This window comes from Hypanus sabinus, chromosome 8 (genome assembly GCF_030144855.1).
Source record: "Hypanus sabinus isolate sHypSab1 chromosome 8, sHypSab1.hap1, whole genome shotgun sequence".
In the NCBI taxonomy this organism is placed as follows: Eukaryota; Metazoa; Chordata; class Chondrichthyes; order Myliobatiformes; family Dasyatidae; genus Hypanus; species Hypanus sabinus.
In genome coordinates, this window is record NC_082713.1 from 117091345 (window position 1) to 117119060 (window position 27716).

At 40.1% G+C, this 27716-nt stretch overlaps 1 protein-coding gene across 2 annotated transcripts; it reads left to right on the forward strand.

Moving 5' to 3' along the window:
• Positions 1 to 2315: 2315 nt before the first annotated feature.
• On the forward strand, positions 2316 to 27648 carry LOC132398366 (glioma pathogenesis-related protein 1-like). 2 transcript variants are annotated; one of them, XM_059977682.1, is made up of 7 exons: positions 3767 to 3904; positions 5738 to 5868; positions 18204 to 18449; positions 20427 to 20539; positions 20621 to 20703; positions 20841 to 20864; positions 21224 to 27648. In XM_059977682.1, the coding sequence occupies exons 2-7, from the start codon at positions 5806 to 5808 to the stop codon at positions 21352 to 21354; spliced, it is 660 nt and encodes a 219-aa protein (XP_059833665.1). In that variant the 5' UTR covers positions 3767 to 3904; positions 5738 to 5805; the 3' UTR covers positions 21355 to 27648. The 2 variants fall into 2 exon arrangements, with proteins under 2 accessions (XP_059833664.1, XP_059833665.1); XM_059977681.1 differs by lacking the exon at positions 5738 to 5868 and having other exon boundaries at positions 2316 to 3904.
• The last annotated feature ends 68 nt before the right edge of the window (positions 27649 to 27716 follow it).

Below are 27716 nucleotides of genomic sequence, written 5' to 3' on the forward strand. Positions count from 1 at the left end.
TAACATCACGTTCTCAAGCTGGTTGTGCTTCTGTATCCTGATATTGTTATAGTATCAAGAACTACTCCCAACTCTTTGGGACGTCCTAAAGTCATTAAAAGTACTGTATATATTAAAATCCTTCCTTCCTTTGTGTACCCCGATCAAACATTTGGAATTTAGTGAACTTTTTCATGCCACTTGTAATGTGTCCATGCCTCACTTGACATACATGCTTTAGATGCAATGATTCAACATGTCATCTAAAATTTTGACAAACTTCTATAGATGTACAGTGGAGAGTATCCTGACTGGTTGCATCAGGGCCTGATATGGAAACACCAATGCCCAGGAACAGAAAAGGTTCAGAAAGTGGTGGATACAGCTGAGTGCATCACAGGAATAGCCCCAACATCAATGAGCATATTTACAACGATGGTTGCCACAAGAAAGCAGTATCCGCCATCAATGACCCTCACCATCTAGGTTGTGCTCGTTTCTCTCTACTATCAACAGGCAGTATGTATAGGAGCCTCAGTTCCCACAGCAACAGCTTTTGGAACAATTATTATATTATAATAATTGAACTCCTGAACCAATGTGGATAATCTCACTCACTTCAACTCTGAACTGATTCCACAATGTATGGACTCACTTTCAAGGACTTCACAACTCATATTTTCCATTGTTTATATTTGTACAAATGCTTCTCATTTGTATTTTTTGTCAGTATTTATGTAGTTTTTTCCATAAATCCTATAGCACGTCTTTATTTTCTGTAAATGCCTGCAAGAAAATAAATCTCAAGGTAGTATGTGGTGACATATACGTACTTTGATAACAAATTCATTTTGACCTTTGACTTTAAACTCTTTGTCAAGGTGAAGCGGCTTTGCTCTGGCGTGCATATTTATCGAAATCTGCGTGTAAAATTGACATGTAGATGTTTAGTCTGATGAGTGTATATTTAGAAATTACACTTTCTGTACAGCTGGCGTGATTGGTGAGCTAACTAAAGCTTATCAGTATGGAGCTGGAGTGGATGCCTTTCTTACGCCTGGCTTTGTTTTATCCTATGCTCAAACACTGACCCCGTAAGTACTGAAATTTTCAACCAGAGACAGCACCTGAAAGTCTTTAACGTTGCCATCAGATTCAGATTTATCTATCTGATGTACATTGAAACATATACTGAAATGCATCGTTAGTGATAACAACCAACATACCGAAGGGTGCTGAGGGCAGCTCGCAAGTGTCACCACACATTCCAGCACCGACATAGCATGCCCACAATGTTCAGCAGAAAAACACAGAACACAACAAAACAGAACGGGCAAGTAACAGAACAACAAGAACAAAACAATCCCTATTCCTCCCACCCAGCCATGACCATACACAGTCCTCTAAACCCCGGAGAGGTCATCTTCTTCAGCCTACAGAGAACTTGTGAATTCAGCTGTACACGGCCGTTCTACAGTAAGAATTAAATTCATCCCACACCTGGGTTCAACTCTGAAATGTTGTTGATAAATTGAAATTTTCTTAAGTTAAAGAGGCCATGTCTTGTGAGAAGTAAAAGCGAGGCATGTTGAGGAGGAAGGGAAACTAAGTAAGTAATTAACAGCTGTTAACAATTCAGGGTGACAGCAACAGTAGTTCTAAAAGAAGTTCCTGAAGGACTGGTGCAATTTTCCCATCGACAGATAAGCCTTGATACTTAGTGTGCCTGGAAACTTAATTTGAATTCACGTGTCATTTTGAAATACTACATTACTTGCTATTTTAGTATTTATCTTAATGCCATTACATTGATTTACTTGTAACCTTAGTGCCCTTTCCAGCAGAGGGAAATGGAGCTTTATTATTCTAAGCTGTTGCTTATTGCTCTGGAATTACTGGAATTTCTACCCTACAGTCATGTCAAGTAGCAACAAGTCTGAAGCAAAAAAAATACCAGTAAAAAATTTATATCTCTTTTAATACCCTAGAATATTTAATTAACTTTAAAGTGTATTCACCAATATTCAATAGCAGCAGATCAACTAATTTCCACCCTGCAATGACATTCCACGCACAGCAAAGTGACAAGTTCATCTCTTTCACTGGTGTTGGCTTGACCACGAGTGCAGGCAGAACTCAAGTGCCTGAAGTATTCATTAGATGGATTCAGATTCAGATTAGTTTATTATTGAACACACTAAGGTGCAATGAAAAGTTTTATTTGTGTAAGGCTCGCAGTCTGCATGGGGAAAATAAGTACTACAATAAGTACAATGACAAACACAAAGCAGAAGGATGTAACTATTTTAATGTAATTCTGGAGCAGTGTTAAAATGCTGTAGTGATCGTAAGAGAAGTACCAAGCGAGGTAGAATTAAGAGTACCAGAAGGAAATATGGGGACAGGGGTCCCGGTGAGTTTAAAGACAATGTGGAAATTCGAGCTCTGGTGAGTTGAAAGGGAATGTGGGAATTTGAGCTCTGGTGAGTTGAAAGGGAATGTGGGAATTTGAGCTCTGGTGAGTTGAAAGGGAATGTGGGAATTCCAGCTCTTGTGAGTTGAAAGGGAATGTGGGAATTTGAGCTCTGGTGAGTTTAAAGGGAATGTGGGTAATGGGGCCTGAGAAATTTTAAAGTGAATGTGAGAAATGGCGCCCCAATGATTTTAAAGCAGGGGGTCCCAACTGGGGTCCATGGCATAAAAAAAAAGCTTGGGAACGCCAGGTTTAAAGGGAATGCGAGCCAGTTGTGGAACCTTCAGGAGGATTTCTGAAAAACCGGATAAGGGATTGTTGGCGTTTTACTGTAATGGAATGGCATTTCCTACCTTTCCATCTGTGGGAAGGATTCTAGAATCTATTGAATTTAGGAATTTGACAGCCAGTACATCCACTATCTTCAAAAGCAGCAGCTCTTTCAAAAGAACACACACACACACACACACACACACATACATGCTGGGGAACTCAGCAGGCCAGGCAGCATCTATGACAAAGAGTACAGTAGAGGTTTCGGGCCGCGACGCTTCCTCGGGACTCTTTCAAAAGGTTACTGAAGATATATCACCTTTTCAGACCTAGTTCCCTCAACACAAACGTTAAAAAAAGCATGTGCATGGATTTAAAGTAACGGATAAATGATGAGATTTTTCACTCGGGCTGGGGCGGGGTGAGGGGTGAGGGGTGGCTTGGAACTCATTGACTGGAAGGGTGGTGGAGGCAGGGACGTGCATCCTTTGGTTTTCGCTTCGGCAGGATTACAGGATCCAGTGTAGTTTAAAGCAGAGTTTAAGATCAGAACAGGAGTGTTTTTTTTTAACCTGGGGCGTGACCGCTTCCATTTAGTAAAAAAATCAACTTCCTTTTCGATCTGTCATTTTTAAAGTGAGAAGTGACTGACTGCGGGTTAGTTTTCTTCCAGAGATCCATGCTTTTCGTCTTCTGATTTGGTCGAATTCCTACTTCTTGTCTTGAAGATTTTTATATCCGGAGGACAGTGCGGGCTGGTATCACCCTACGCCCACTCAACCCGGCAAGTAAAATTAGTCAATGGAAAGGCGGCGCCAGCGCCCTACCCATTCACTATCGATTACTGGAAGAGAAAATTTGCTGTTAAATACTGATCATCTTAACTTCTGAAAGTAAGAAGGGGAAGAGCATTACCACACCGCAGCAGAATTTCTGATACACCTTTTTGGTGTAAAATTGTTGAACTTCCTGTTGCAAATTTCCCGTACTTCGAACTTCTTTGAAATGGACCTGCGAGGATTCAGCAAGATTTCACTTAACGCACTCTTTTACTTCGCTGCGTTTAGAGTGGCAGCAGCTGTTGACATTCGCAATAAGGATTTCATCAAGGAATGCATCAGTACCCACAACCTGTATCGCTCTCAAGTTAACCCTCCCGCCAGCGACATGCTGTACATGGTAAGGGGAAATACTTAGCATCGCAACATCCTAACACATTTTCAAGAGACAAAGTGATTATTCAAAGTAAAACTACATTCTGACGTTTACAGTAAACTGAAATTGTGGTGTTTTTAATGCTCTTGAATTACTTAGATTGAGAGATTCTAGGTATTCTCTCGGTAAAATTATTCACTCTAGCGTTCTAAAGTAGTGTATCATATTAAGAAAAAAAGCAGAAAATATAAAATTACAACTGAAAAAAACTAAAACTCGCAGCAGTCAAGATAGCACCTATGGGGGGAGGGGGACACCGCAAGGCTTGGGTGAAAGAGAGAAAAACAAATTAGAGAAGGGGCGGGGAGGAATAGGTAGGACACTTGTGACTAATTATCTTTATAAAACCATAAGACATAGGTGCAGAATTAGGCCATTCAGCCCATCGAATCGGCTCCGCCATCTATCATGGCTGATCCCGGATCCCACTCGACCCCATACACCTGCCTTCTCGCCATATCCTTTGATGCCCTGACCAATCAGGAAATGATCCATTTCCGTCTTAAATATACTCACGGACTTCTATTGCAGTCTGTGGTAGAACATTCCACAGATTTACTACTCTCTGGCTTTTAAAAAAAAACCTCCTTACCTCTGTTCTAAAGGGTCGCCCCTCAATTTTGCGGCTGTGTCCTCTAGTTCTGGATACCCCCACCACAGGAAACATCCTCTCCAAATCTATCCTATCCATTCCTTTCAACATTTTCAATGAGGTTTCAATGAGATCCCCCTGCATCCTTCTAAATTCCAGGGAGTACAGGCCCAAAGCTGCCAAATGCTCCTCATACGTTAACCCCTTCATTCCTGGAATAATCCTTGTGAAGCTCGTCTGGACTCTCTCCAATGATAACACATCCTTTCTGAGATATGGTCACAAAAATGTTGACAATACTCCAAGAGTAGCCGGACTAGTGTCTTATAAATGGCTCAGCATTATCTCCTTGCTTTTATATTCTATTCCTGCAGAAATGTGTCAACATTGCACTTGCCTTTACCAAGGACTCCACCTGTAAATTAACCTTCTGGGGGTCTTGCATGAGGACTTCTAAGTCCCTCTACATCAACAATGTTTGAACCTTCTCCCCATTTAGATAATAGTCTGCACTATTGTTCCTTTTGCCAAAATGCGTTTTCATACATTTCCCAACACTGTATTCCATGTGCCACTTTTTTGCCCATTCTTCCAATTTGTCCTGCTGCAATCATGTTGCTTCCTCAGCACTACCTACCCCTCCACCTATCTTTGTATCATCTGCAAACATTGCTGCAAAGCCATCAATTCCACTATCTAAATTGTTGATAAACAGTATGAAAAGCAGTGGTCCCAATACTGACCCCTGAGGAACACCACTAGTCACTGATAGCCGACCAGAAAAGACCCCTTTTATTCCCACTCGCTGCCTGTCAGCTATTCCACTATCCATGCTGGTATCTTTCCTGTAACACCATGGGATTTTAGAACAATACAGCACAGTACAGGCCCTTCGGCCCACAATGTTATTTTATCTTGTTAAGCAGCCTCAAGTGTGGCACCTTATGAAATGCCTATTGAAAATTCAAGTAAATGACATCCATTGCCTCTCCTTTGGCCACTCTGCTTGTTACTTTCTCGAAGAACTCCAACAAATTTATCAAGCAAGATTTCCCTTGATAGAAACCATGCTTTGACTTATTTTATCATTAGTCTCCAAGTACCTCGAAACTCCATCCTTAATAATAGACTCCAACACCTTCCAAACCACTGAGGTTAGGCTAATTGGCCGATAATTTCCTTTCTTTTACCTTCTTCCCTTATAGAATGGAGTGACATTTGCAATCTTCCAGGACCATGCCAGAATCAAGTGATTCTTGAAAGATCATGAACAATGCATCCATTATCTCTTCAGCAACCTCTCTCAGAACTCTGGGATGTAGTCCAACTGGCCCAGGTGACTTGACCACTTTAAGACTTTGATTTTGCTTTGCACTTTTTCCTTTATAATAGCAATGGCACTCACTCCTGCTCCCTGACACTTAAGGACCTCTGGCACAGTGCTAGTGTCTTCCACAGTGAAGGCAGATGCAAAGTACCCATTAAGTTCACCTGCCATTTCTTTGTCTCCCATTACTTCCTCACCAGCATCATTTTCCAGTTGTCCAAAATCAACTCTCACCTCTTTTTTACCCTTTATAAACTGAAAGAGCTTTTGGCATCCTGCTTTATATTATTGGCTAGTTTGCCCTCATATGTTATCTTTTCCCTTCTTATAGCTTTTTTAGTTGCCTTTTGTTGGATTTCAAATCTTCCCAATCATCCAACTTCCCATTCACTTTTGCTACCCTATATACCCTTTCCTTGTCTTTTGTGCAGTCCTTAACTTCCCTTGTAAGCCATGGCTGCCTAGCCCTGCCATTTGAGAACTTCAGCTACTTCAGCCATCTCTGCTCTGCTGTCATTCCCATCAGCATCACCATCCAATCCACCTGGGCAAGCTCCTTTCTCATGCCTCTGTAATTCCCTTTATTCCATTGTGATATTGATACATGCGAGTTATACTTCTCTCTCTCAAATTGCAGAATGAATTTAACCACATTATGATCACTACCTCGTAAGGGTTCCTTTATGTTACGCTCTGTAATAAGATTTGGGTTATTACACAACACCCAAACTAAGATGGCCTTTCACTGAGTATATTTTTGAGTAACTTGGGGGATATTATACAAATACAAAATAAATTAAAATAAGTGGTTTTAATTATAAATACAAGAGTTTCTACAAATGCTGGAAATCCAGAATAACACACAAAATGCTGGAGATTCTCAGCAGGTCAGGCAGCATGTATAGAAATGAGTAATGATTCGATGTTACTGACTTAAACCGTTTAATGGCAAATGGTTTAAATCAGTGTATGAGTTGTAGGCAAATATCAAAAAGTTGGAGGCACTGGGGTTGGTAACAAGAAGCAGATGGTGTGCCATGGGTTACAGCTCAGGGCGCTGAAGTTTGGAGTTCAGTTCTTCTCCCCGTCAATGTGTGGGTTTCCTCCGGGTGCTCTGGTTTCCACCCACAGTCCAAAGACCTAGTAGGCTAATTGGACATTGTGTATAGTAATTAAACTGGGTTGTTGGGCAGCACCGCTCATGGGGCTGGAAGGGCCCTGTCCAGTGTTGTATCTCTAAATAAATAAATAAAAGCCCTTTAATGAAAGAGCTTTAATTAAATAGACTCACGAATAATAGAACAATGGAGGGCTATATAGGAGGAAAGTTTAGATTCATCTTAGAACAGAAGTTCGGCACTACATCATGGTAACTGTTTCTCTAAGACTCCCTGACCATAGGAAAATCCTCTCCACATCCATTCCATCTAGGCCTTTCAATATTCAATAGGTTTCAGTGAGTACCCTTTCCTTCATTCTTCTAATTTAAAATATATTATGAATACCCAAACTGTAGGTCGCTGAGATTGTGCAGTAGCAGTGCCCTGGTTTTTCATAATTCCTGCTACCTCTGCAAAAGTTGTAATCTGGGAATTTGTTCTTCCCTATGCAGACATCCCACCCTGCAAAAACTCATTTCAGACAGGTGGCACCCCACCCCCTGCAACCCCATATTTCCTCCACCCCCCCCCCAGTTGACTTTAAAGGGTGTATCTAATACTTTGTTTAGTGATTTTGTCTAATCTGTGAACCCAGTTGGGTCTGTGCAGAAAATGTGACATTAAAATATGTACTTATATTATCATGGAGCCATTTTTTAAATTCTATTACAAATTTAAACAAGTCTACAGGGAGTTTGGCCTCATCACATAGGACATCAATGGAGTAGCTCCTTAGCAGCTAGCCAGCTAGTTTAAATAACATTAGCTATGCTAATAGACAAATGAACCTGTTAAACTCACCTCAACATGCATTTTCCATTTTAACCCACCATGGGCAATAGAAAAGTCACTTTTGCAAACAGTGCAGCGAGCAACACTGTCATTATTTTTGACCCCTATTAGGCAGGGGTACACTTTAGTGTAGTCTGGGGTGAAGTATGTTTCATATTTTCTTTTTTTTTGGAACACTCTGCCATGGCGCTGCAGGACACTAAACTGAACGGATGGACAACGAAAGAGAGAGAGAGGGGTTGACTGTAAAGCCCGCCCACAGAGAAAACTGATAGGTCTACTTAGCACGAAGAGAGACCAATCAGGGTGCTCCCCTCCCTCTCCCAAAAAAATCGATTTCCAGGATATTGTATATAATTTGCGGGCGTCAGGGGGCAGCTATCAATATGCGGGAGACTTGCAGGAGAGGTGTGATGTCTGCCTGTACTACAGCTTTTGACAGCAGAGGAAAAATTTCAATGCTCTTGCACAACACATGGGTGGCTTCAGTCATATGATGTTGATAAACGGAACATGGATCTTGGGCAACAGGCCATGGCTTGCAAATGAGTAATTTGGAAGTGAGTGTCAACAGCACTAATTCTGTATTCCAGACTTTAGAGTTTAATTACATATTAACTCATAGATCATGAACCTTGATTAGCAAGAACACTAAAGTTATAGACTTTCAATGCATAGAGTCATAGAACTTAACAGCACAGGTTTAAGGTGCTGGGGAGTAGGTACAGAGGAGATGTCGGGTAGGTTTTTTACTCAGAGAGTGGTGAGTGTGTGGAATGGGCTGCTGGCAATGGTCGTGGAGACAAATACGATAGGGTCTTTTAAGAGACTCCTGGATAGGTACATGGAGCTTAGAAAAATAGAGGGCTGTGGGTAACCCTAGGTAATTTCTACAGTAATGACATGTTTGGCACAGCTTTGTGGGCCTAAGCGCCTGTATTCTATGTTCCTAAACAGGCCTTCACTCTATCTAGTCCATGCCAACATATTACTCTGCCTACACCCATCGACCTGCACCTGAACCATACCCCTCCCATTCATATACTTATCCAAATTTCTCCTAGTGGTTAGCGCGACTCTATTGTACAGTAGCTTGGGGCATTCCAGAGTTTGGAGTTCAATTCTGGCACTTTCTGTAAGGAGTTTCTGTGTTCACCCTGTGGCAGTGTGGGTTTCGTGTGGATGCTCCAGTTTCCTCCCACAGTTCAAAGGTGTACCAGTTAGTAGGTTAATTGGTCATTGTAAATTGTCCTGGGATTAGGTGATGGTTAAATAGGTTGGCTGCAGCCCTAAGCACCAATGGCAAAATGGGTGGTCAGTATGTCTCTGAGTAGGTGGGCTGCTGGGTGGTGAGCTGATTGGGGCTGGTCCACATTGTATCGCTAAATAAATAAATTCTGAAATGCAATTCGTATTCACCTCTTCCACTGGCAGCCTGTTCCGCACTTGCACACTCTATGAGTGAAGACGTTCCCCCTCATGTTCCCCTAAACATTTCACCTTTCACTGTTAACCCATGACCTGTAGTTCTAGTCTTGCCCATCCTCAGTGGAGAAAGCCTGGTTGATTTACCCTACCTATACCCCTCATAATTTGGTATACTTCTAGATCTCCCCTCATTCCTCTACAGTCCAGAGAATAAAGTCCTAACATGTTCCACCTTTCCCTCTAACATAGGTCCTCAGGTCTAGGCAACACCCTTGTAAATTTTTTAGGCACTCTTTCAATCTTTCTGCTATCTTTCCCATACCAGGTGACCAGCATGGCATACAATAGTCCTAATTCAGCCTCACCAACATCTTATACAACTTTAATGCATCATCTCAACTCCTGTACTCATACTTTGATTTACGAAGGCCAATGTGCCAAAAGTGTTCTTTACAACCCTATCTATCTTTTGAAGCCACTTTCAAGGAATTATGGATTCACAGATCTGTCTGCCTACCACACTTCTGAAAATGTGGATGGGTGAGTTAGTAGGTCTGTAGATGATACAAAATTGGATAGTGCCAATGACTGGCAAAGAATACAATGGGATTATAGATCAATTATAGATATGACAGATGGAGTTTAGCCTGACGAAATGTGAAGTGCTTGCAAGCCAGTGGCGTAGTGGCATCTGCACTGAACTTTGCATCTCCACTGCAACTCAAGTGTCCTGGGTTTGAATCTAGCTGGCTTCTCACATGCTCTCCATATGTGCTGGGTTGTCCGATGTGCTGCAAGGAACAACAGCAAATGTCAAGTGTTGCAGCTTGATAAGTCAGATGTAAAGAGACAGTACACTTTAAGGGCAAGTTTCTTAGAGCGTTAATGAGCAAAGGGATCTTGAGGGTCCAAGTTCATAGCTCCCTGAGAGTGGTTGCACAGGTTGAAAAGGTAGTTAAGAAGGCATATGGCATGCTTGCCTTTATTAGTCAAAGTATTGAGTTCAAAAGTCAGTAAGTTATGTTGCAGCTTTATAAAACTAGTCAGGCCACATCTGGAGTATTGCATAGTTTTGGTCACCACGTTATAGGAATGATGTTGAGGATGCAGAAGAGATTTACCAGGATGTTGTCTGGATTAGAGGGCGTGTGCTATAATGAGAGGTTGCATAAAATTTGGTTGTCTTTTCTAGATCAGCAGAGGCTAAGAGGAGATCTGATAGAGGTTTATAAGATTATGAGAGGCATAGACAGAGTAGACAGAGAGTGCCTCATTTCCGGAGTGGAAATGTCCAATACTAGAGGGTGTGCATTGAAGGTGAGAGGAGGTAACTTCAAAGGAGATGTGAGTGGCAAGTTTTTACAGAGTGGTAGATACTTGTAATGCATTGCCTGGAGTGATGCTAGAGGCGAATGCATTTGAACCTCCAAGGGACCTTTAGATAAGCACATGAATGTGAGGAAAATGGTAGGATATGCATATTGTGTACGTAGAGGGTATTAGTTGGGTTGGCCATTTGATGAGTAAATTAATTGGATCAGCATGACATTGTGGGCTGAAGGGCCTTTTCCTGTGCTGTACTGTTCTATGACCCTAAGTCATTCTATGGTTTGTCCTCCCAAAGTGCAACTGCTCACACTTGTCTGCACTAAATTCCATCTGCAAAAGTACAATGCCTATACACTAGTTTTGATTTTTGTCATATTGTTAGCTACCAGCCAGAAATAGATAAATCTTGTTGAACAGTATGTAAGATGAGCTTTTTGCTTTATCTGGGTACATGTGACATTAATATTTCAATTCCATGGAGTCTGCTTACCATCGAGTTAGATTAGGTCCACCTTATCTCCACTCACTCATCTTAGATCCATAACTTTTATATCTGTAGCAAGCGCAAAACCATTAATAATGCTTATGCAATTTCATTTGACCACCCACAATACTGTGACGAGTGATGGAGATCAGAGATTATCCTTATCTCTGTGTGAAGTGATGATTTCTGATACCAGCCCTAAACACTCAAGCTCTAATTTCAGGCTTCAACAGCTTGGAAGAATGAATAATGTAAAAGGAAAGGAGAGCACAGGAGAGGTTACTAACGACTCCCAAGTAAAAAAAATTATAAAGTTTAGAAAAAGTTAAGAATTTAACTTTGGACAACATGGTGATCAGATTTGAGAAGGAGGTGGTGAATACAGGATTAAAAGGTTTATTTTGTTTCAATGTGTACAGTATATGAATCAAGGTAGATATCTTGTAGAGCAGTTAGAAATTGGCAGGTACAGCATTGTGGACATCACAGTCATGGTTGAAAGGAAATCGCAGCTGGGACCTAAACATCCGAAGATACACATCTTTATAGAAGACAGGCAGGTGGACAGAGGGAGTGGGTGGCTTGTTGGTTTAAAAAAAGCTCAAATCCTTAATAGAAGACATAGGATCAAAAGATTTAGAATCTTTGTCGGTAGTGTTAAGTAACTGCAAGGGTAAAAAGGCTCGGATGGGAGTACATACAGGTCTTTGAGTAGCGGCCAAGATGTGGATTACAAAATACAACAGATTAAAAAAGAAGTAATGGACAAGAAAGGCAATGCTATGGTGGTCATGGGAGATTTCAATATGCAGACAGATTGGGAAAAACAGGTTATTACTGAATCTCAAGATAGGGAATTTGTAGAATGCTGATGAGGTGTTTTTTTTAGAGCAGCTTATGGTTGAGCCCACTGGGGAACAGGCAATTCTGGACTTGATGTTGTGCAGTGAACGTGATTTGATTCGGGAGCTTAAGGTAAAATAACCATCAGAAGGCAATGATATTCATCCTGCAGTTTGAGAGGGAGTAGCTAAAATTCAAAGTTCATAGTAAATTTATTATCAAAGTACGTATGTCATCGTACATTACCTTGAGATTAATTTTCTTGCAGACATTCACAGTAGAATAAAGAAAATACAATATAATCGAGGAAAAACTACACACAAAGACAGACAACCAATGTGCAAAAGAAGACTAAACTGTGGAAATGCAATAATAATAAATAAATAATACTGAAGTCATGAGTTATAGAGTTCATAGGCTGTGGAATTAGTTTGGAGTGTCAGTATTGCAGTTGGTTAAGGTAATCTACAAAGGCAAGAAAATGGAGCTGGCCAAGGTTGACTGGAAGAGGGCACTAGCAGTAATGATGGTAGAGCAGCAATGGCAGTAGTTTCTAAAAAATGAGAGAAAAGAAAAAAAAAACACAAATGTAAGCCAGCAAATAATATAAAGGGGGATATCAAAGTGCTTTCAGATATATGAAGTGTTAAAGAGAGGCCAGATTGGACATTGACCACTGGATAAGTAGAAATCAGGAACAAAGAAATGGCTGACACACTGAAAAGGTATTTTGCTTTAGTCTTCACTATGAAATACATCAGGAACATGCCAGAAATTTGAGAGTCATGGGAGAGGGGGGCAGAAGTGAGTATAGTCGCCATTACTAAGGAGAAAGTGCTTGGGAAGCTGAAAGGTCTGAAGGTGGAGAAGATCGGTCAGATAACACCCCAGGGTTCTGAAGGAGGTAGCTAAAGAGATTGCAAAGGCATCAGTATTGATATTCCAAGAATCAGGAATAGTTCCAGAAGACTGAAAAAACATTGTTGTCACTCTGCTCTTTAAAAAGGGAAGGAAGCAAAGGTCAGGAAATTATAGGCCAGTTAACCAATAATTGATGAGCTTTTATAGAGTCCATCATTAAGTTTGAGGTTTCAGGATATTTGGAAGGACATGATGAATAAGGCTGACATCAGCATGGTTTCCTTCGAGGGAAATCTTGCTTGAGAAATTTTTGGAGTTCTTTGAGGAAGTTAGAGGTAGGAGAAACGAAGGAGAGTTAGTGGATGTTGTTTACATGGATTTTCATAAGAATTTTGACAGGTATCACTCATGATGTTGCCAAATAAGATACAAGTACATGGTATTAAAGGAAAGATACTAGTGTGGATAAAAGCTTGATGAACTGGCAAAAGACAAAGTGTGAGGATAAAGGGTGGCCTTTTCTGGTTGGCTGCTGATGACTGGAGATGTTCCCCAGAGGTCAGTGTTGGGTCTACTACTTCAGATGTTTATACATTAATGATTTGGATGGAATTCAGGGATGTATGACCACATTTGCAGAAGATACAAAGATAAATGTAAGGGTAGAAAGTGGAATGGGCAAAGAGTTGACAAATGGAATACAGCATAAAAAAGTATGTGGTCTAACATTTTGGCAGAAGGAATAAAAATCACAGACTATTTTCTAAATGGGAGAGAATTCAGGAATTACAGATCCAATGAAACTTTGGAGTGAGTCTTACTGCAGGATTCATAAAGATTACTTGTAGGTTGAGTCAATAGTAAGGAAGGCAAATACACAGTTATTGATTTTATTTCTTACATACCTCACATACATGCAATCATAGTAATTTATAATAAATAGAACAGACAATGTAACATAGAAATGCACTCAAATCAGTGTAAGTTAATCAGTCTGATGGAAGAAGTTGTCCTGGAGCCTGTTGGTCCTGGTTTTAATGCTGCAGTACAGTTTCCCAGATGGTAGTAGCTGGAATAGATTGTGGTTGGGGTGACTCAGGTCCCCAATGATCCTTTGGGCCCTTTTTACACATCTGCCTTTGTAAATTTCCTGAATTATGGGAAGTTCACAGCTACAGATGCGCTGGACTGTCCACACCACTCTCTGCAGAATTCTGCAGTTGAGGGAGGTACAAATCCCATACTACGCAGTGATGCAGCCTGTCAGAATGCTCTCAGTTGTGCCCCTGTAGAAACTTCCTCAATTGTCTGAGGTGAAAGAGGCACTGTTGTGCCTTTTTCACCACACAACTGGTATGTACAAACCACGTAAGGTCCTCGGTGATGTGGATGCTGAGGAACTTAAAGCTGTTTACCCTTTCAACCCAGGTCCATTGATGTCAATAGGGGTTAGTCCGTCTTCATTCCTCCTGTAATCCACAACCAGCACCTTTGTTTTTGGGGTTGTTTTCTTGACACCACTGTGCAGAGAGTTGACTCCTTCCCTGTAGGCCACTTCATTATTGTTAGTATTCATTCTGAGAAGAATGGAATATAAAAGCAAGGATGCAATACTGAGGCTTTATAAGGTATTGGTCAGAACACATTTTAAGTATTGTGGTTAGTTTTGGGCCCCATTTTTAAGGAAGAGTGTGCTGATGTTGGGAGGCTGGAAAGCATTAGGAAGAAGTTTACGAGAATGATCCTGGGGATGAAAGGGTTAATATATGAGAACCACCTTATGTCTCTGGGCCTGTACTCACTGAAGTTCAGAAGGATTGGTGGGGGGAGGAGGGTGGGATATTGATGTCACTGTAACCTATCAAAGATTGAAGGGCCTTGATAGAGTTAATGTGGAGAGGATGTTCCCATAATGGGAGACTCAAAGAATAGAAGGCACAGGCTTGGTATGAAAGGACAACCCTTTAAATATGGGTATGCTGCAGTTAAGGTTCCCTCTTTTTTTTCTCTCTCTCTCTCTTATTGTAAGTGTAGTAAATGGCTGTTATGTTTTCTTCATGCTTGATGTTGGAGTCCTGGGAGGTTGCAGCTCCTTGAGGACCATTTTAGGGACCTTGAAAAAAGCAAAGACGGTGTGCAGTCAGACTGTCAGAAAGGGCAGGCAGATGATAGGATATAATTGCAGCCTGCAGGGTGAGTATCAGTGCTTTTGGGATGCAGGATCAAAGTGTTAGATCTCAATGCATGAAGTATAAGAAATAAGGTGGCTCATCTTGTAGCCCTTTTACAGATTGTCAGGTGTGATGTTGTGGCCATCACTGAATTGTGGCTGAAGAATGGTTGTAGTTGGGAGCTGAATGTCCAAAATTACACATTGTATCGGAGGAATAGGAAAGTAGGCAGAATGGGTTGTGTGGCTCTGTTGGTAAAGAATAGCATCAAATCTGCAGAAAGATGTGACACGGGATCAGAAGATGTTAAACCCTTGTGGATTGAGTTAAGAAACGACCAAGGTAAAAGGATGTCAGTTACCTACAGGCCTCCCAACAGTTGCTGGGATATGCACCACAGATTGCAACAGGAAATAGAAAAGGTATGTCAAAAGATCAATGTAATGAAAGGTATGGGAGATTTCAACGTGCAGGTCAATTGGAAAAATCAGGTTGGAAATGGTTCCCAAGTTTGTTGAATGCCTATGTGATGGCTTTTTAGAGCAGTTTGTTGTTGAGCCTAACAGGGAATCAGCTATACTGGATTGGGTGTTATGTAATGAACCAGAGGTGATCAGGGAGCTTGAGGTAAAAGAACCCTTGGGAGGCAGTGATCACCATATGATTGAGTTCAACTTGAAAATGGATGGGCAGAAGGTAAAGTCTGATATTGCAGTATTTCAGTGGAATAAAGGAAATTACAGTGGAATGAGGGAGGAGTTGGCCAAAATAAATTGAAAGGAAATGCTGGCAGGGATGATAGCAGGGCAGGAATGGTGTTGGGTTTTGGAGAAAAATGAAGAAGGAGCAGTATAGATATATTCCAAAAACAAAGAAGCTCCAATGGCAAAATAGTGCAACCATGGCTTACAAGGTATATGATATCCAATGTAAAAGCAAAAGAGGACATACAGTATGATAAAGCAAAAATTATTGCAAAGACAGAAGATTGAGAAGCTTTTTAAAAACCTACAAAAAGCAATTAAAAGAGCCATTAGGAGGGAAAAGATGAACTATGAAAGCAAGCTAGCAAACAATATCAAAATGGATAGTAAAGCTTTTTCAAATATGTAAAAAAAAAGAGAGATGGGTGTGGATATAGGACTGCTAGAAAATGAGGCTGGAAAAGTAACAGAACACCCTAAAGTTAACTTGCAGGTTGTGTTGGTGGTGAGGAAGGAAAATGTGATGTTAGCAATCATTTCAAGAGGTTTAGAATACAAGAGCAGGGATGTGATTCGGAGGCTTTACAAGACACTGGTGAGGCCTCATTTTGAGTATTATGAACAGTTTTGGGTTCCTCATCTAAGAAAAGATGTGCTGGCATTGGATGCAGTTCAGAGGAGGCTCACGTATAATTCCAGGAATGAAAGAGTTATCACACAAGGAACATTTGATTTTTCTGGGTCTGTACTCGCTGGAATTCAGAAGGATGAGGGGGGATCTCATTGAAACCTTTCGAATGTTGAAAGGCCTAGACAGAGTAGATGTGGAAAGGAGGGTCCATTTAAAACGGATACAGAGAAATTTCTTTATCTAGAGCGTGGTGAATTTGTGGAATTTGTTACCACATGCAGCTGTGGAGGCCAGGTCATTGGGTGTATTTAAGGTAGAGATAGATAAGTTCTTGACTGGCCACAACATCATGGGTTATGAGTAGGCCAGGGAGTGGGGCTGAGGAGGGGAGAAAAGGATCAACCATGAGTGAATGGCGAGCAGACTCAATGGGCCAAGTGCCTCATTCTGCTCCTATGTCTTGTGTAAATCAGAAAAGATTTTTTTTTGCCAGAGGGTGGTGAATCTGTGGAATTCATTGCCACAGACAGATGTAGAGGCCAAATCATGGGTATGTTTAAAGCAGAGGTTGATAGGTTATTGATTAATAAGTGTGCCAAAAGTTATAGGGAGAAGGCAGGACAATGGGGCTGAGTGGGAATAATAAATCAGCCACGATCGAATGACACTGCAGACTTGATAGGTGAATTGGCTAATTCTGCTCCTGTCTTAAGCTCTTGTAAATGCATATGCACGTTCTGAAATTCCCAACTTGGTTACAGGTTAATTGGCTGGCTGTAGCTGGGAAATAGAATTGGGAGAAATTAATAAATTAATAAGAATGTGGGGAGAATAAAAATGGAGAAAGTTAGGATTATAAAATAGGTGGTTGATGGCCGTCACTGACTTGGTGGAGTGAAGGGCCTGCGTTCTTCTGCAGTAGCCTGTCCACTTCAAGGTTCAACATGTTGTGCATTCAGAGATGTTCTGCTGTTGAAACATATGGTTATTTGGGTTATTGTCACATTCCTGTGAGCTTGAACCAGTCTGGCCATTCTCCTCTGACCTCTCTGATTAACAAGGCATTTTCTCCCACAGAACTGTCACACACTAGACATTTTTCCTTCCATTCTCTGTAAATTCTAGAGACTGCTGTGCATGGAAATCCCAGGAAATCAGTAATGCCTGTGATAGTCAAACCACCCCATCTGATGCCTAAAATCATTCCACAAAGTCACTTAGATCACATTTCTGCACCTTTCTGATGTTCAGGCTGGACAGCAACTGAACTTCTTGGCTATGTCTGCATGCTATTTTGCATTGAGTTGTCGCCGCATGATTGGCTGATTAGATATTTGTGTTATTAGGTACACCTGCTCATTAAAGTGGCCACTGAATGTAAATTTTAAATGGAAGATTAAGGTCTGATCTATTTCAGATTGTGCTTCAATAATATCTAATCACACAATATCTAATCAGCCAATCATGTGGCAACAAATCAATGCAAAATAGCCCACTCCAGTATGAGCTCCAATGGACTTGTGCACATTGGACTAATTGAACTTTAATGGGCCCTTTTCTTTTCTTTTTCCTATTAACTGTTTGATAAAGCTGAAATCTGTAAATATTCTTTCTTTATATTTATGTGGTGTACAATCTGTTATTTCTGGCAGACCAATAATTCTGTAAGGGCAGCATTTACACAACACTCACTCAAATTGAGGTTTCTTTAATTGGAACATCATGATATTCCTGTTTGGTTAAACCCCAAATCATATAGATCCTAGAAATATGTTGTTTATGGCAGGTGGCCTTCTCACCACTGAGTTACGTGGCTGTTAGCAGAGCTTGCTAACAAGCCAAGTTTGTATATGGGTCTGATTACATAATCAAAGCAAAATGTTTCTGAGATCTTGGCTATATGTCTCTAATTTACTTGGCTATTTACTTTTTTACTTCTAGTCATGGGATAGGACTCTCGCTGAAGCAGCTCTTGCATGGAGTAAGAAATGCATATTTGCTCACAACAAGGATCTAAAAACTCATTGGAAACTTCATCCAGTATTCAAGACTATTGGGGAGAACATTTATGTCCAGACGGGTTCCAGTTTAGATGTTCCCGCTGCTATAGAAAGTTGGCATAATGAAATTCACTATTATGATTATAACTCCAACAGGTGCGGAAAAGTGTGTGGTCATTACACCCAGGTAATATATTTTCAACAAATAATTTTGCTGGTCAAATAAGAATCAAAAATGATGCCATTTTTCTCAGTTTTTTCCAGCAATAAATGATTTATTCATGATATAGTTGTTCTTGACCCATTACATAAATGATATCTGTCTCTTGAACAGCATGTATGCAAATATTAGAATTTCAGCCTGCTCTTAGTGAGCAAGAATGGGCTGAAATAATAATATTCCTCACGCCTCTAGTGGAGGATATATAATTGCTGATGCTGGCATCTGCATAATTATCATAAACAAAAAAAATTCGGCAGATGCTGGAAATCCAAAGAAAAACACAGTAAATGCTGGAGGAACACAGATGATCAGGCAACATCCATGGAAATGAACAAACAGTCGACATTTTGGCCCAAGACCCTTCTTCAGGACTGAAAAGGAAGAGGAAAAAATACCAGAATAAAAAGGTGGGGGAGGGGAAGGAGGAAAGCAAGAAGGTGATGGGTGAAGCCAGGCATGTGGTAAAGGACTGGAGAGGAGGGAATCTGATTGGAGAGGAGAGTGGACCACAGGAGGAAGGGAAAGAAGAGGGGCACCAAGGGGAGGTGATAGATCGGCAAGAAGAGGTAGGAGGCCAGAGTGAGGAATAGAAGAAGAGGGGAGATAGGAGGGATTTTTTTTAACCAAAATTATCAATTGTATTGGATGACTGTTGTTTAGACAGGAGCAGGAGGGAACCATGCATCGGCTAGGGTTAACATGGACCATAGGAAATGAGCAACTTGTATTCAGTGAGCTTGTTTGTGAATGGTCTTTGTAACTGAAAAATTCCATTCAAGTTGGTGCTGACTTTCTGTACCCTCATAACTTGACTCTAAAATACATGATTTTAAATGCAAAAACGTCAGACCTACTCCACAATTCATTAAGTTTGTGGCTCATCGGTATCTCAATTCCAATTTCTATTTGGGTATCAAGCATATTACAATCTGGCATGCTTCATTAGAAGTACTTGAGGCAATCCATTTGTGAAAGATTGTGGAATTTATGGAAGAAGGGTTCAGAAATGATCAGACTGAAAGGTGGGGCAAAGTTGAAGTATCAGATGGTCTATTTCTGCTCCTGTTTTCTTTGGCTCCTGAATGTCATGCTCTTGAGTTCAGTAGATGCATTTCCAGAGGGGCTGGACAAACATTTCATTAACTGGTACTTGTAAGTGATTGGCAGCTGTCAAGTTCAGCTGTGCCAGTTATCAAAGCTTTAATTCTTAGTCAAGTGAGTAGAATGCTTTCATATTTCAGACATCTTGAAATCAAACAATTATATGACAGCAATGATATAGCCTCCACAGCTGTCTCTGGAAAGGAATTCTACAGATTCACCATGCTCTGGCTAAGAAATTCCTCCTCATCTACATTCTAAAGAGACATCCTTCTGTTCTGAGGCTGTGCCCACTGCTCCATCATCTCCATGTCCACTCTATCTAGGCTTTTTAATATTTGGTAGGTTTCAATGAGATCACCCCTCATTCTTCTAAGTTCCAGTGAGTACAGGCCTAGAGCTATCAAACACTCCTCATGTTAACCCCTTCGTTCCCAGAATTATTCTCATAAATTTCCTCTGGACAGTCTAATGCCAGCATATCCTTTTTTAGATAAGGGGCCAAATAAGAATCAAGAATGATGCCATTTTACTCCAGATGTGGTCTGATCAATCCTAGCTTTGAAATTCTAGTCCTCTTGGAATGACTGCTAACATTGCAGTTATCTTCCTTACCACCAACTCCACATGCAAGTTAACCTTCAGGGAATCCTCCAAGTTGCTGTGCACCTCTGATTTCTGAATCTTCTCACCTGTTTAGAAAATAGTCTATACCTTTATTCTGGGAAAGAAAGTAATTTGTGCCACTTTTAACTGGATCAGGGTGAAATTTTTACTATGGAGCTTTGCTTGAGAGTAGAATATCATAAATAATGACTTTTCCCATGTTTTGATTTCAAGCTCGTCTGGGCATCAAGTTACAAAGTTGGCTGTGCAGTTCACACCTGCCCAGGGGGAATTGCTCAGTTCAGCCGTGAGCCTTCGACCATTTTTGTTTGCGATTATGGACCACCGTAAGTCTTTCCTGTATTGGGTTCTTTTTAGAAGGTACAATTAATAAAATATTAATATTTTTGGGTTATTCTTTCCTGCAGTGGAAATTATCCAAGACATCCTTATTTAGAAGGAAAAGCATGTACTCAGTGCCCTGACAGTTGGTGTGAAAATAGATTATGCAGTAAGTTTGAATCATGTAGATTCTTTGTATATTTTGATGTGATCATTCAGATTTTTAAAATCAACAAAAATTAACTCAGTAATTCTAGTATGTGACAAAGTTGATTTAATATTGTGTATTCATTTTCTTTTCATCAGGAAATGCAACACGAGAGATGACAAGTGAGTACATTTTAATATTAAACCTTTAAATTTTTTAGCAGAGGGATAGATTAGCTTTATTTGTCACATGTACATCGAAACCTACAGAGCATCAAATCAAATCAGCGAGAATAGTGCAAGTGTCTCCAGCACCAACATAGCATGCCCATGATTCACTAACCCTAAATCACACGTCTTTGGAATGTGTGAGGAAACCGGAGCACCTAGAGAAAACCCCCACAGTTACAAACCGTAAGATTCTTAAAGACAGTGGCAAGAATTGAATCCTTATTCTACAGCTGTACTGTAAAACATAGTATTAAGATTTATTTCAGTTTAAAGGAATGTAGTGTATTTTTACATCTTTTTTTTTCTTTCAGATAATTCAGACTCTGCATGTGACAATTACTGCATCGCTGTTGTAGCAATGAGACCATTGACTCTGATTATTACTGTCGTTGGAGTATATCTGATACAGCAGAAGTACACTAACATGTTTGCCTATACATAGTACATGCCAGTTTAAATCATGTCTGCAATTATATCAGACCTGAATACTGGATTTTGTGTGGTTGAAAGAAAGGAAATAAATGACACCTCCATTAAACACAAAACATAGGTATCAACTCTCAAAATTTCTGAAGAATCATGATGGAGGTCATACTTTGATCTGCACTGTAGCTCAAATAGTGATACCATGACAACTTTTCAATTTGTCAGTTGGTTTGTTAACTTCTATAGTGGAAATAACTTCAAATTACCTGCACTATCTAAACAGGAATGCATTAGGAAGCTATTGGATATTTTAGATGAGGACTATCATTGAATATGAAAGGGGAAATTTTGGGAGGTAATTAATTTTTCTGGTTAGCGACTGAAGCTTGAATTTTGCTTTAACATTTTTAAAATAATTTTTATTGAGATGCATCTTGATCTTTTTGTACTTTGATGTGAATATTTTTGCTCATTACTGTTAACAACATTTCCACATGGAAACAGAGCTTTATATTTTGTTTTCAGCATTAACTGTCCCAGATCAATTATAATGCAGTCTAATAAACCATGAAACTCTTTCACATGTTTCAATTTGCACTTCAAATATTAAATGTTTTATTTCTGTACTTGCTTCAAGATTTGTCAATGCCAAATCAGGAATTTGTCCTCAGGTCTTGGCCTGAGACGTTGACTGTACTTTTTTCCATAGATGCTGCTTGGCCTGCAGAGTTCCTCTAGTATTTTGTGTGTGTTGGTTGGATTTCCAGCATTTGCTGATTTTATCTTGTTTGTGTTAGGAATTTGATTATGGTCCACATTTACTGGATTAATGGACAGAACTGAATTTGTGGTGTTCTAAATATGCTGAATAGGTTCTGCCTTAAACTCATTCTGCAATAAAAATGTTCAAAATGGGGTTCCATTTAAAATTGTTTTGTAAAACAAGAGATTATTATTTGAATAAGTATAGCATTTTGGTATCAATTTGAATCAATGCATTTAAGGACTTCATAAAGGATCAACTTTATTTGCCATATATATTTACATGTATTAGGAATTTACTGTGAAGTGTTGGTCAGGGCTTGACGTGCAACTAAAAATGTCAATATTCGACAATTATAAAGAATGATGCAAAAAAATAAGTCAGAGGTTAAAGGAGAGAAACTATGCATACCAGCATATAGTTACAATGTAAAAACCACTTTTTGTAACACCTTTTAAGTGTCTACGGTGTAGTACAGTGACATGCTAACGCGCGTGGTTGGTGAGATTGACAGCCTGGGAAAGTAAGTTTTAAGATAATGTGGTTTTTGTTTTTAAAAGCCCTATAACACTATCCAGAAGAGAACTTCTAGAAAATGCAGTTTACAGGGTGGGTAGTATCAGCTATGATTTTTTTTCCCCTGCTTGCTGCTTTCTTTCTTTTTGTCCACCTTATTTAAAAAAAATTAAATTTACATTTAACATTTAATATTAAAAGTATTAGATTAACATGTCCGCAGAAGGCAAGGTGTGTTTGTAGATGGGTCATACTCTGCCTGGAGGTCAGTGACCAGTGGTGTTCCTCAGGGATCTGTTCTGGGACCCCTCCTCTTTGTGCTTTTCATAAATGACCTGGATGAAGAAGTAGAAGGGTGGGCTAGTAAATTTGCCAATGACAGAAAGATTGGGATTCTTGTGGATAGTCTGGAGGGTTGTCAGAGGTTACAGTAGGACATCGATAGGATGCAGAACTGGGCTGAGAATTGCAGATGGAGTTCAACCCAGATAAGTGTGACGAGGTTCATTTTGGTAGGTCAAATTTGAAGAAAAAATATAATATTAATGTTAAGACTCTTGGCAGTATGGAGGATCTGAGAGATCTTGGGGTCCTTGTCCATAGGACACTCAAAGCTGCTGCGCAGGTTGACAGTGTTGTTAAGAAGGCGTATGGTGTGTTAGCATTCATCAACTGTGGAACTGAGTTCAAGTGTTGTGAGGTAATGTTATAGCTATATAAGACTTTGGTCAGACCCCACTTGGAGTACTATGTTCAGTTCTGGTCACCTCACTACAGAAAGGCTGTGGATACTATAGAGAGAATGCAGTGGAGATTTACAAGGATGTTGCCTGGATTGGAGGTTGTACCTTTATGAGAACAGGTTGCGTGAACTTGGCCTTTTCTCCTTGGAGCGACAGAGGATGAGAGGTGACCTGATAGAGGTGTACAAGATGATGAGGGGTATTGATCGTGTGGTAGCCAGAGACTTTTACTCAGGGTTATACATTTTGGAGTTCATTGCTGACCAAATGAGCTAATTATATCCATGGCTACTACTGTAAGTCCATGAGTATTCTGCAACCAGAAATGCTTCCCCATTCCCAAACCAAAATTTCTCCACAATCTGATGTAGATAGTATCTTTTCCAGAGGACCAGCTGTGCACAGCCTCAATACGGCTGCAGATTGCATCTAACTTAAACATCTCCCTCCATCACTGGAATCTCTGATACCTACATATAAAAAGTTGCCATACTTTCTTCAGGAAAACCTTAAGTTCCTCTACCTGCTAGGATAAGCTGGGCAGGAGTTATCCATGGCCTCCTAACTTACCCTCAATGTAATGCCAAAATACTTTGCCACTTCGGATCATAATTTTGACATAGCAGAATATGTCATAATCAAATTTATTTATCACATGTACATTGATGCATTTAGACCATAAGACATAGGAGCAAAATTAGGCTGTTTGGCCCATTGAGGCTGCTCTGCCATTCCATCATGGCTGATACTTTTTTCCCCTCCTCAGCCCCACACCGTGGTCTTCTTCCTGTAACCTTTGATGCCGTGGCCGATTAAGAACTTCTCAATCTCCGCCTTAAATACACCCAACGACCTGGCCTCCATTGCCACCCTCTGGCTAAAGAAATTTCTCCATTTCTCTGTTTTAAATAGACGTCCCTCTATCCCGAGGCTGTGCCCTCTTGTTGTAGACTCCCCCACCTTGGAAAACATCCTTTTCACATCTACTCTGGCTAGGCCTTTCAGGATTCAAAAGGTTTCAATGAGATCCCCCCCCATTATCCTTCTAAATTCCAGTGAGTACAGGCCAGAGCGATCAAACATTCCTCATACGATAACCCTTCCTCTTCTGGAATCATCCTCGTGAATCTGAACTCTCTCCAATGCCAGCACATCTTTTCTTAGATAAGAAGCCCCAAACTGTTCACAATACTCAAGGTGAGGCCTCACCAGTGCCTTATAAAGCGAGGAGGTGATAGAAAGGAGTTATAGGCAGGTGGTTACACCAGGGCCACGGGAGACAGACAAGTCATGAGGGGGAAGGGAAAGAGTCAGGTACTAGAGAGTACCCCTGCAGCTGTACCCCTTGACAATAAGTACTCCTGTTTGAGTACTGTTGAGGAGGGGGTGATAGCCTACCTGGGGGAAGAGACAGTGGCTGTGCCTCTGGCACAGAGTCTGGCCCTGTGGCTCAGAAGGGTAGGGAAAGGAAGTAGTGATAGGGGACTCTATAGTTAGGGGGTCAGACAAGCAATCCTGTGGATGCAGGAAACAAACTCAGAAGGTAGTTTGCCTCCTAGGTGCCGAGGTCCAGGATGTTTCAGATTACGTCTAAAATGTCCTGCAGTGGGAGGGAGAACAGCCAGAGGTCATGGTACCTATTGGTACCAACAACGTAGATAGGAAAAGGGAAGAGGTCCTAAAAAAAGACTGCAGGGAGTTAGGAAGGAGGTTGAGAAGCAGGACCGCAAAGGTAGTAATTTCAGGATTACTGCCTGAGCCACGCCACAGTAAGTACAGGAATAGAATGAGGTGGAGGATAAATGTGTGGCTGAGGGATTAGAGCAGGGGGCAGGGATTCAGATTTCTGAATCACTGGGACGTCTTTTGGGGCAGGTGTGACCTGTACAAAAAGGACGGGTTACACTTGAATCCTGGCAGGAAGGTTTGCTAAGGCTACTGGGGAGAGTTTAAACTAGAATTGTTGGGGGGGTGGGAACCGAACTGAAGAGACTGGGGAAGAGGAGGTTGGCTTACAAATAAAGAAAGCTTTTAGACAGTGCGAGAGAGAGGATAGGCAGGAGACAGAGAAGGGACGCGCTCAGATTGAAGGTCTGAGATGTGTCTTTTTTTGTCATTTTTTTTGGTTCATCATCAAACAAACATTTCCATAAGATGTATTTCAGATTTTGTACATACATCATAATCATATTTGCCACAAATCTTCACAATATTTATCTGAGGTATACACTTGTAGAAAAGAGAGGAAAGAAAGAACAAGTAAAAGGAGAAAACTATGTACAAGTAGGGAGTGATCTTTTTTTTACAACATATTGATTTATGAGAACAAAATCAGGCCTATGAGGTGTTATGTAGTTAAAACACTTTTCCCAGTATGAATCAAATTGTTCCAACTTATGATTAACAGATGCTGTTACCTTCTCCATTTTGTAAATGTCCATTGTAATTTTCATCCATGCATTTAAAGTTGGGCTCTCCTGTGATAACCATCTCCTGGTAAAAGTCTTTTTACCAGCCAATAGCAGTATATTCATTAAATATTTATCTCTTTGCAACCATTCTTGAGGTATATACCCAAAATATATGGTCTTACTTTCACATTTAAAGATGCTTTGTAGGACACTGTGTATCCCACTCCAATAGTCTTTGATAATGGGGCATTCCCAGAAAATATGATAATGGTTTGCATTTTGATTTTCACAATTTCTCCAGCAAGCTGGGAGGTTACTACCATAATGGGATTTCTGAGAGGGTGTAATAAAATGTCTTATCAAGTCTTTCCATCCAAACTCCCTCCATTTCTGTGAACTGGTACACTTACATTGATACCTCCATATTATTGTCCATTCTTCCTCAGATATAATTATCCCTCCTTCCTTCTCCCATTTTGTTTTAATGTATGAAGTCGAATGTGTTTTAAGATTTGACAAGCTGTTATACACGCTTGAAATGATTCTACTGCTGTTATCTGAATTGTATGCTTTTCTAAATGGCTCTATCAAACATGTATTTGCCTTGGTTACATTTTTAACCCCCCTATTAACACACTGTCGCATCTGTAAATACTGACAAAAGTCTTGTTTTTCTAATAAGTGTTTCTCTTTAAGCATTTCAAAACATCTTTCATTATATTGCAAAGAACTGTTATTCTTTTAGCTGTCCAGTCCTTAAGTCTAGCATCCAGTGTATTCAGCGTAAAATCCAAGTCATATGCACACCATTTAAGAATTGCAATATCTTTCTCTAGTTTATATTATTTTATAATAGTTTTCCATATTTTAAGAGTCCATTTCACCCATGGGTTATCAATAGTATTTATGTACCTTTGTAGGTTGTTATCAGCCAAAGTTGCTTGTATGGGGATGGGAAGTATCCCCCCTCCCCAATGTTTTTCCATTGAGTGTCATATGATGGGTTGCACTAACATATCACAGCTCTCAACTGTGCTGCAAAATAATAATCTCTAAGAGAAGTTAGGCCTCATCCCTCGTTTTCTTTGGCTAATTGCAAAGTTTTGAGATGAACTCTAGGCCTTTTACCCTGCCAACTATACCTTGATAACATTTTGTTCAATTCATTGAATTGATTTTGATTAATCTCTATTGGTAGGGTCTGAAAGTGATATAATAGTCTGGGCAGTATATTCACTTTAATAGATTCAATCCTTGAACTGAGACTAAAAAAAGGAATTAGGTTCCATCTTGTTAAATCTTCCTTAATTTTTATATATAGGCTGATAATTGCATTCTGATAATTTTGCCAAATCTTTTGGCATAATAATGACCAAATATTTGAAAGACTCTGTTTGCCATGCCCAGGGGTATCTACTTTGAAGTTCACTTGGTGGGCTGTGGTTATATGAAAGTAATTGGGTTTTATCTATGTTGATCCTATATCCCGATAATTGACTAAATTGTTCAAAGGATTGCATCAATTTAGGTAAAGAGTATGTTGGTTGCCCTAGATAGATCAAAATGTCATCTGTGTAACAGGCCAATTTATGCTCTATCCCTTTAATACTAATTCTCCTGATATCTTCATTTTGTCTGATGTATTGAGCTGATGGTTCCAGATATAATGCGAAGAGTAGTGGTGACCATGCACAACCCTGTCTCGTGCCCCTTTCTGGGGTAAGACTATTTGATAAATATCCATTAATTTTAATCCTAGCAGTAGGATTGTCATGTAGTGCCTGTATAGTTTTAATAATTGTGTCATGGAAACCAAATCTATGTAAAACTCTGTAAAGAAAATTCCAATTAGCAGAATTAAATTACTTTTTAGTGTCCATGCTTATCACTATTGCTTTGATTTTATTTTCAAGTTGAGTCACTTTTTTTCATTTCGACCATAAAC

Excerpts from the sequence above, each read along its gene's own strand:
- LOC132398366 (XM_059977681.1), top strand. The coding sequence starts at position 3,731 with ATGGACCTGCGAGGATTCAGCAAGATTTCACTTAACGCACTCTTTTAC. Across the intron at positions 20,704-20,840 it reads GTGTGAAAATAGATTATGCA|GAAATGCAACACGAGAGATG; the intron begins GTAAGTTTGAAT and ends TCTTTTCATCAG. Across the intron at positions 20,865-21,223 it reads TGCAACACGAGAGATGACAA|ATAATTCAGACTCTGCATGT; the intron begins GTGAGTACATTT and ends TTTTTCTTTCAG.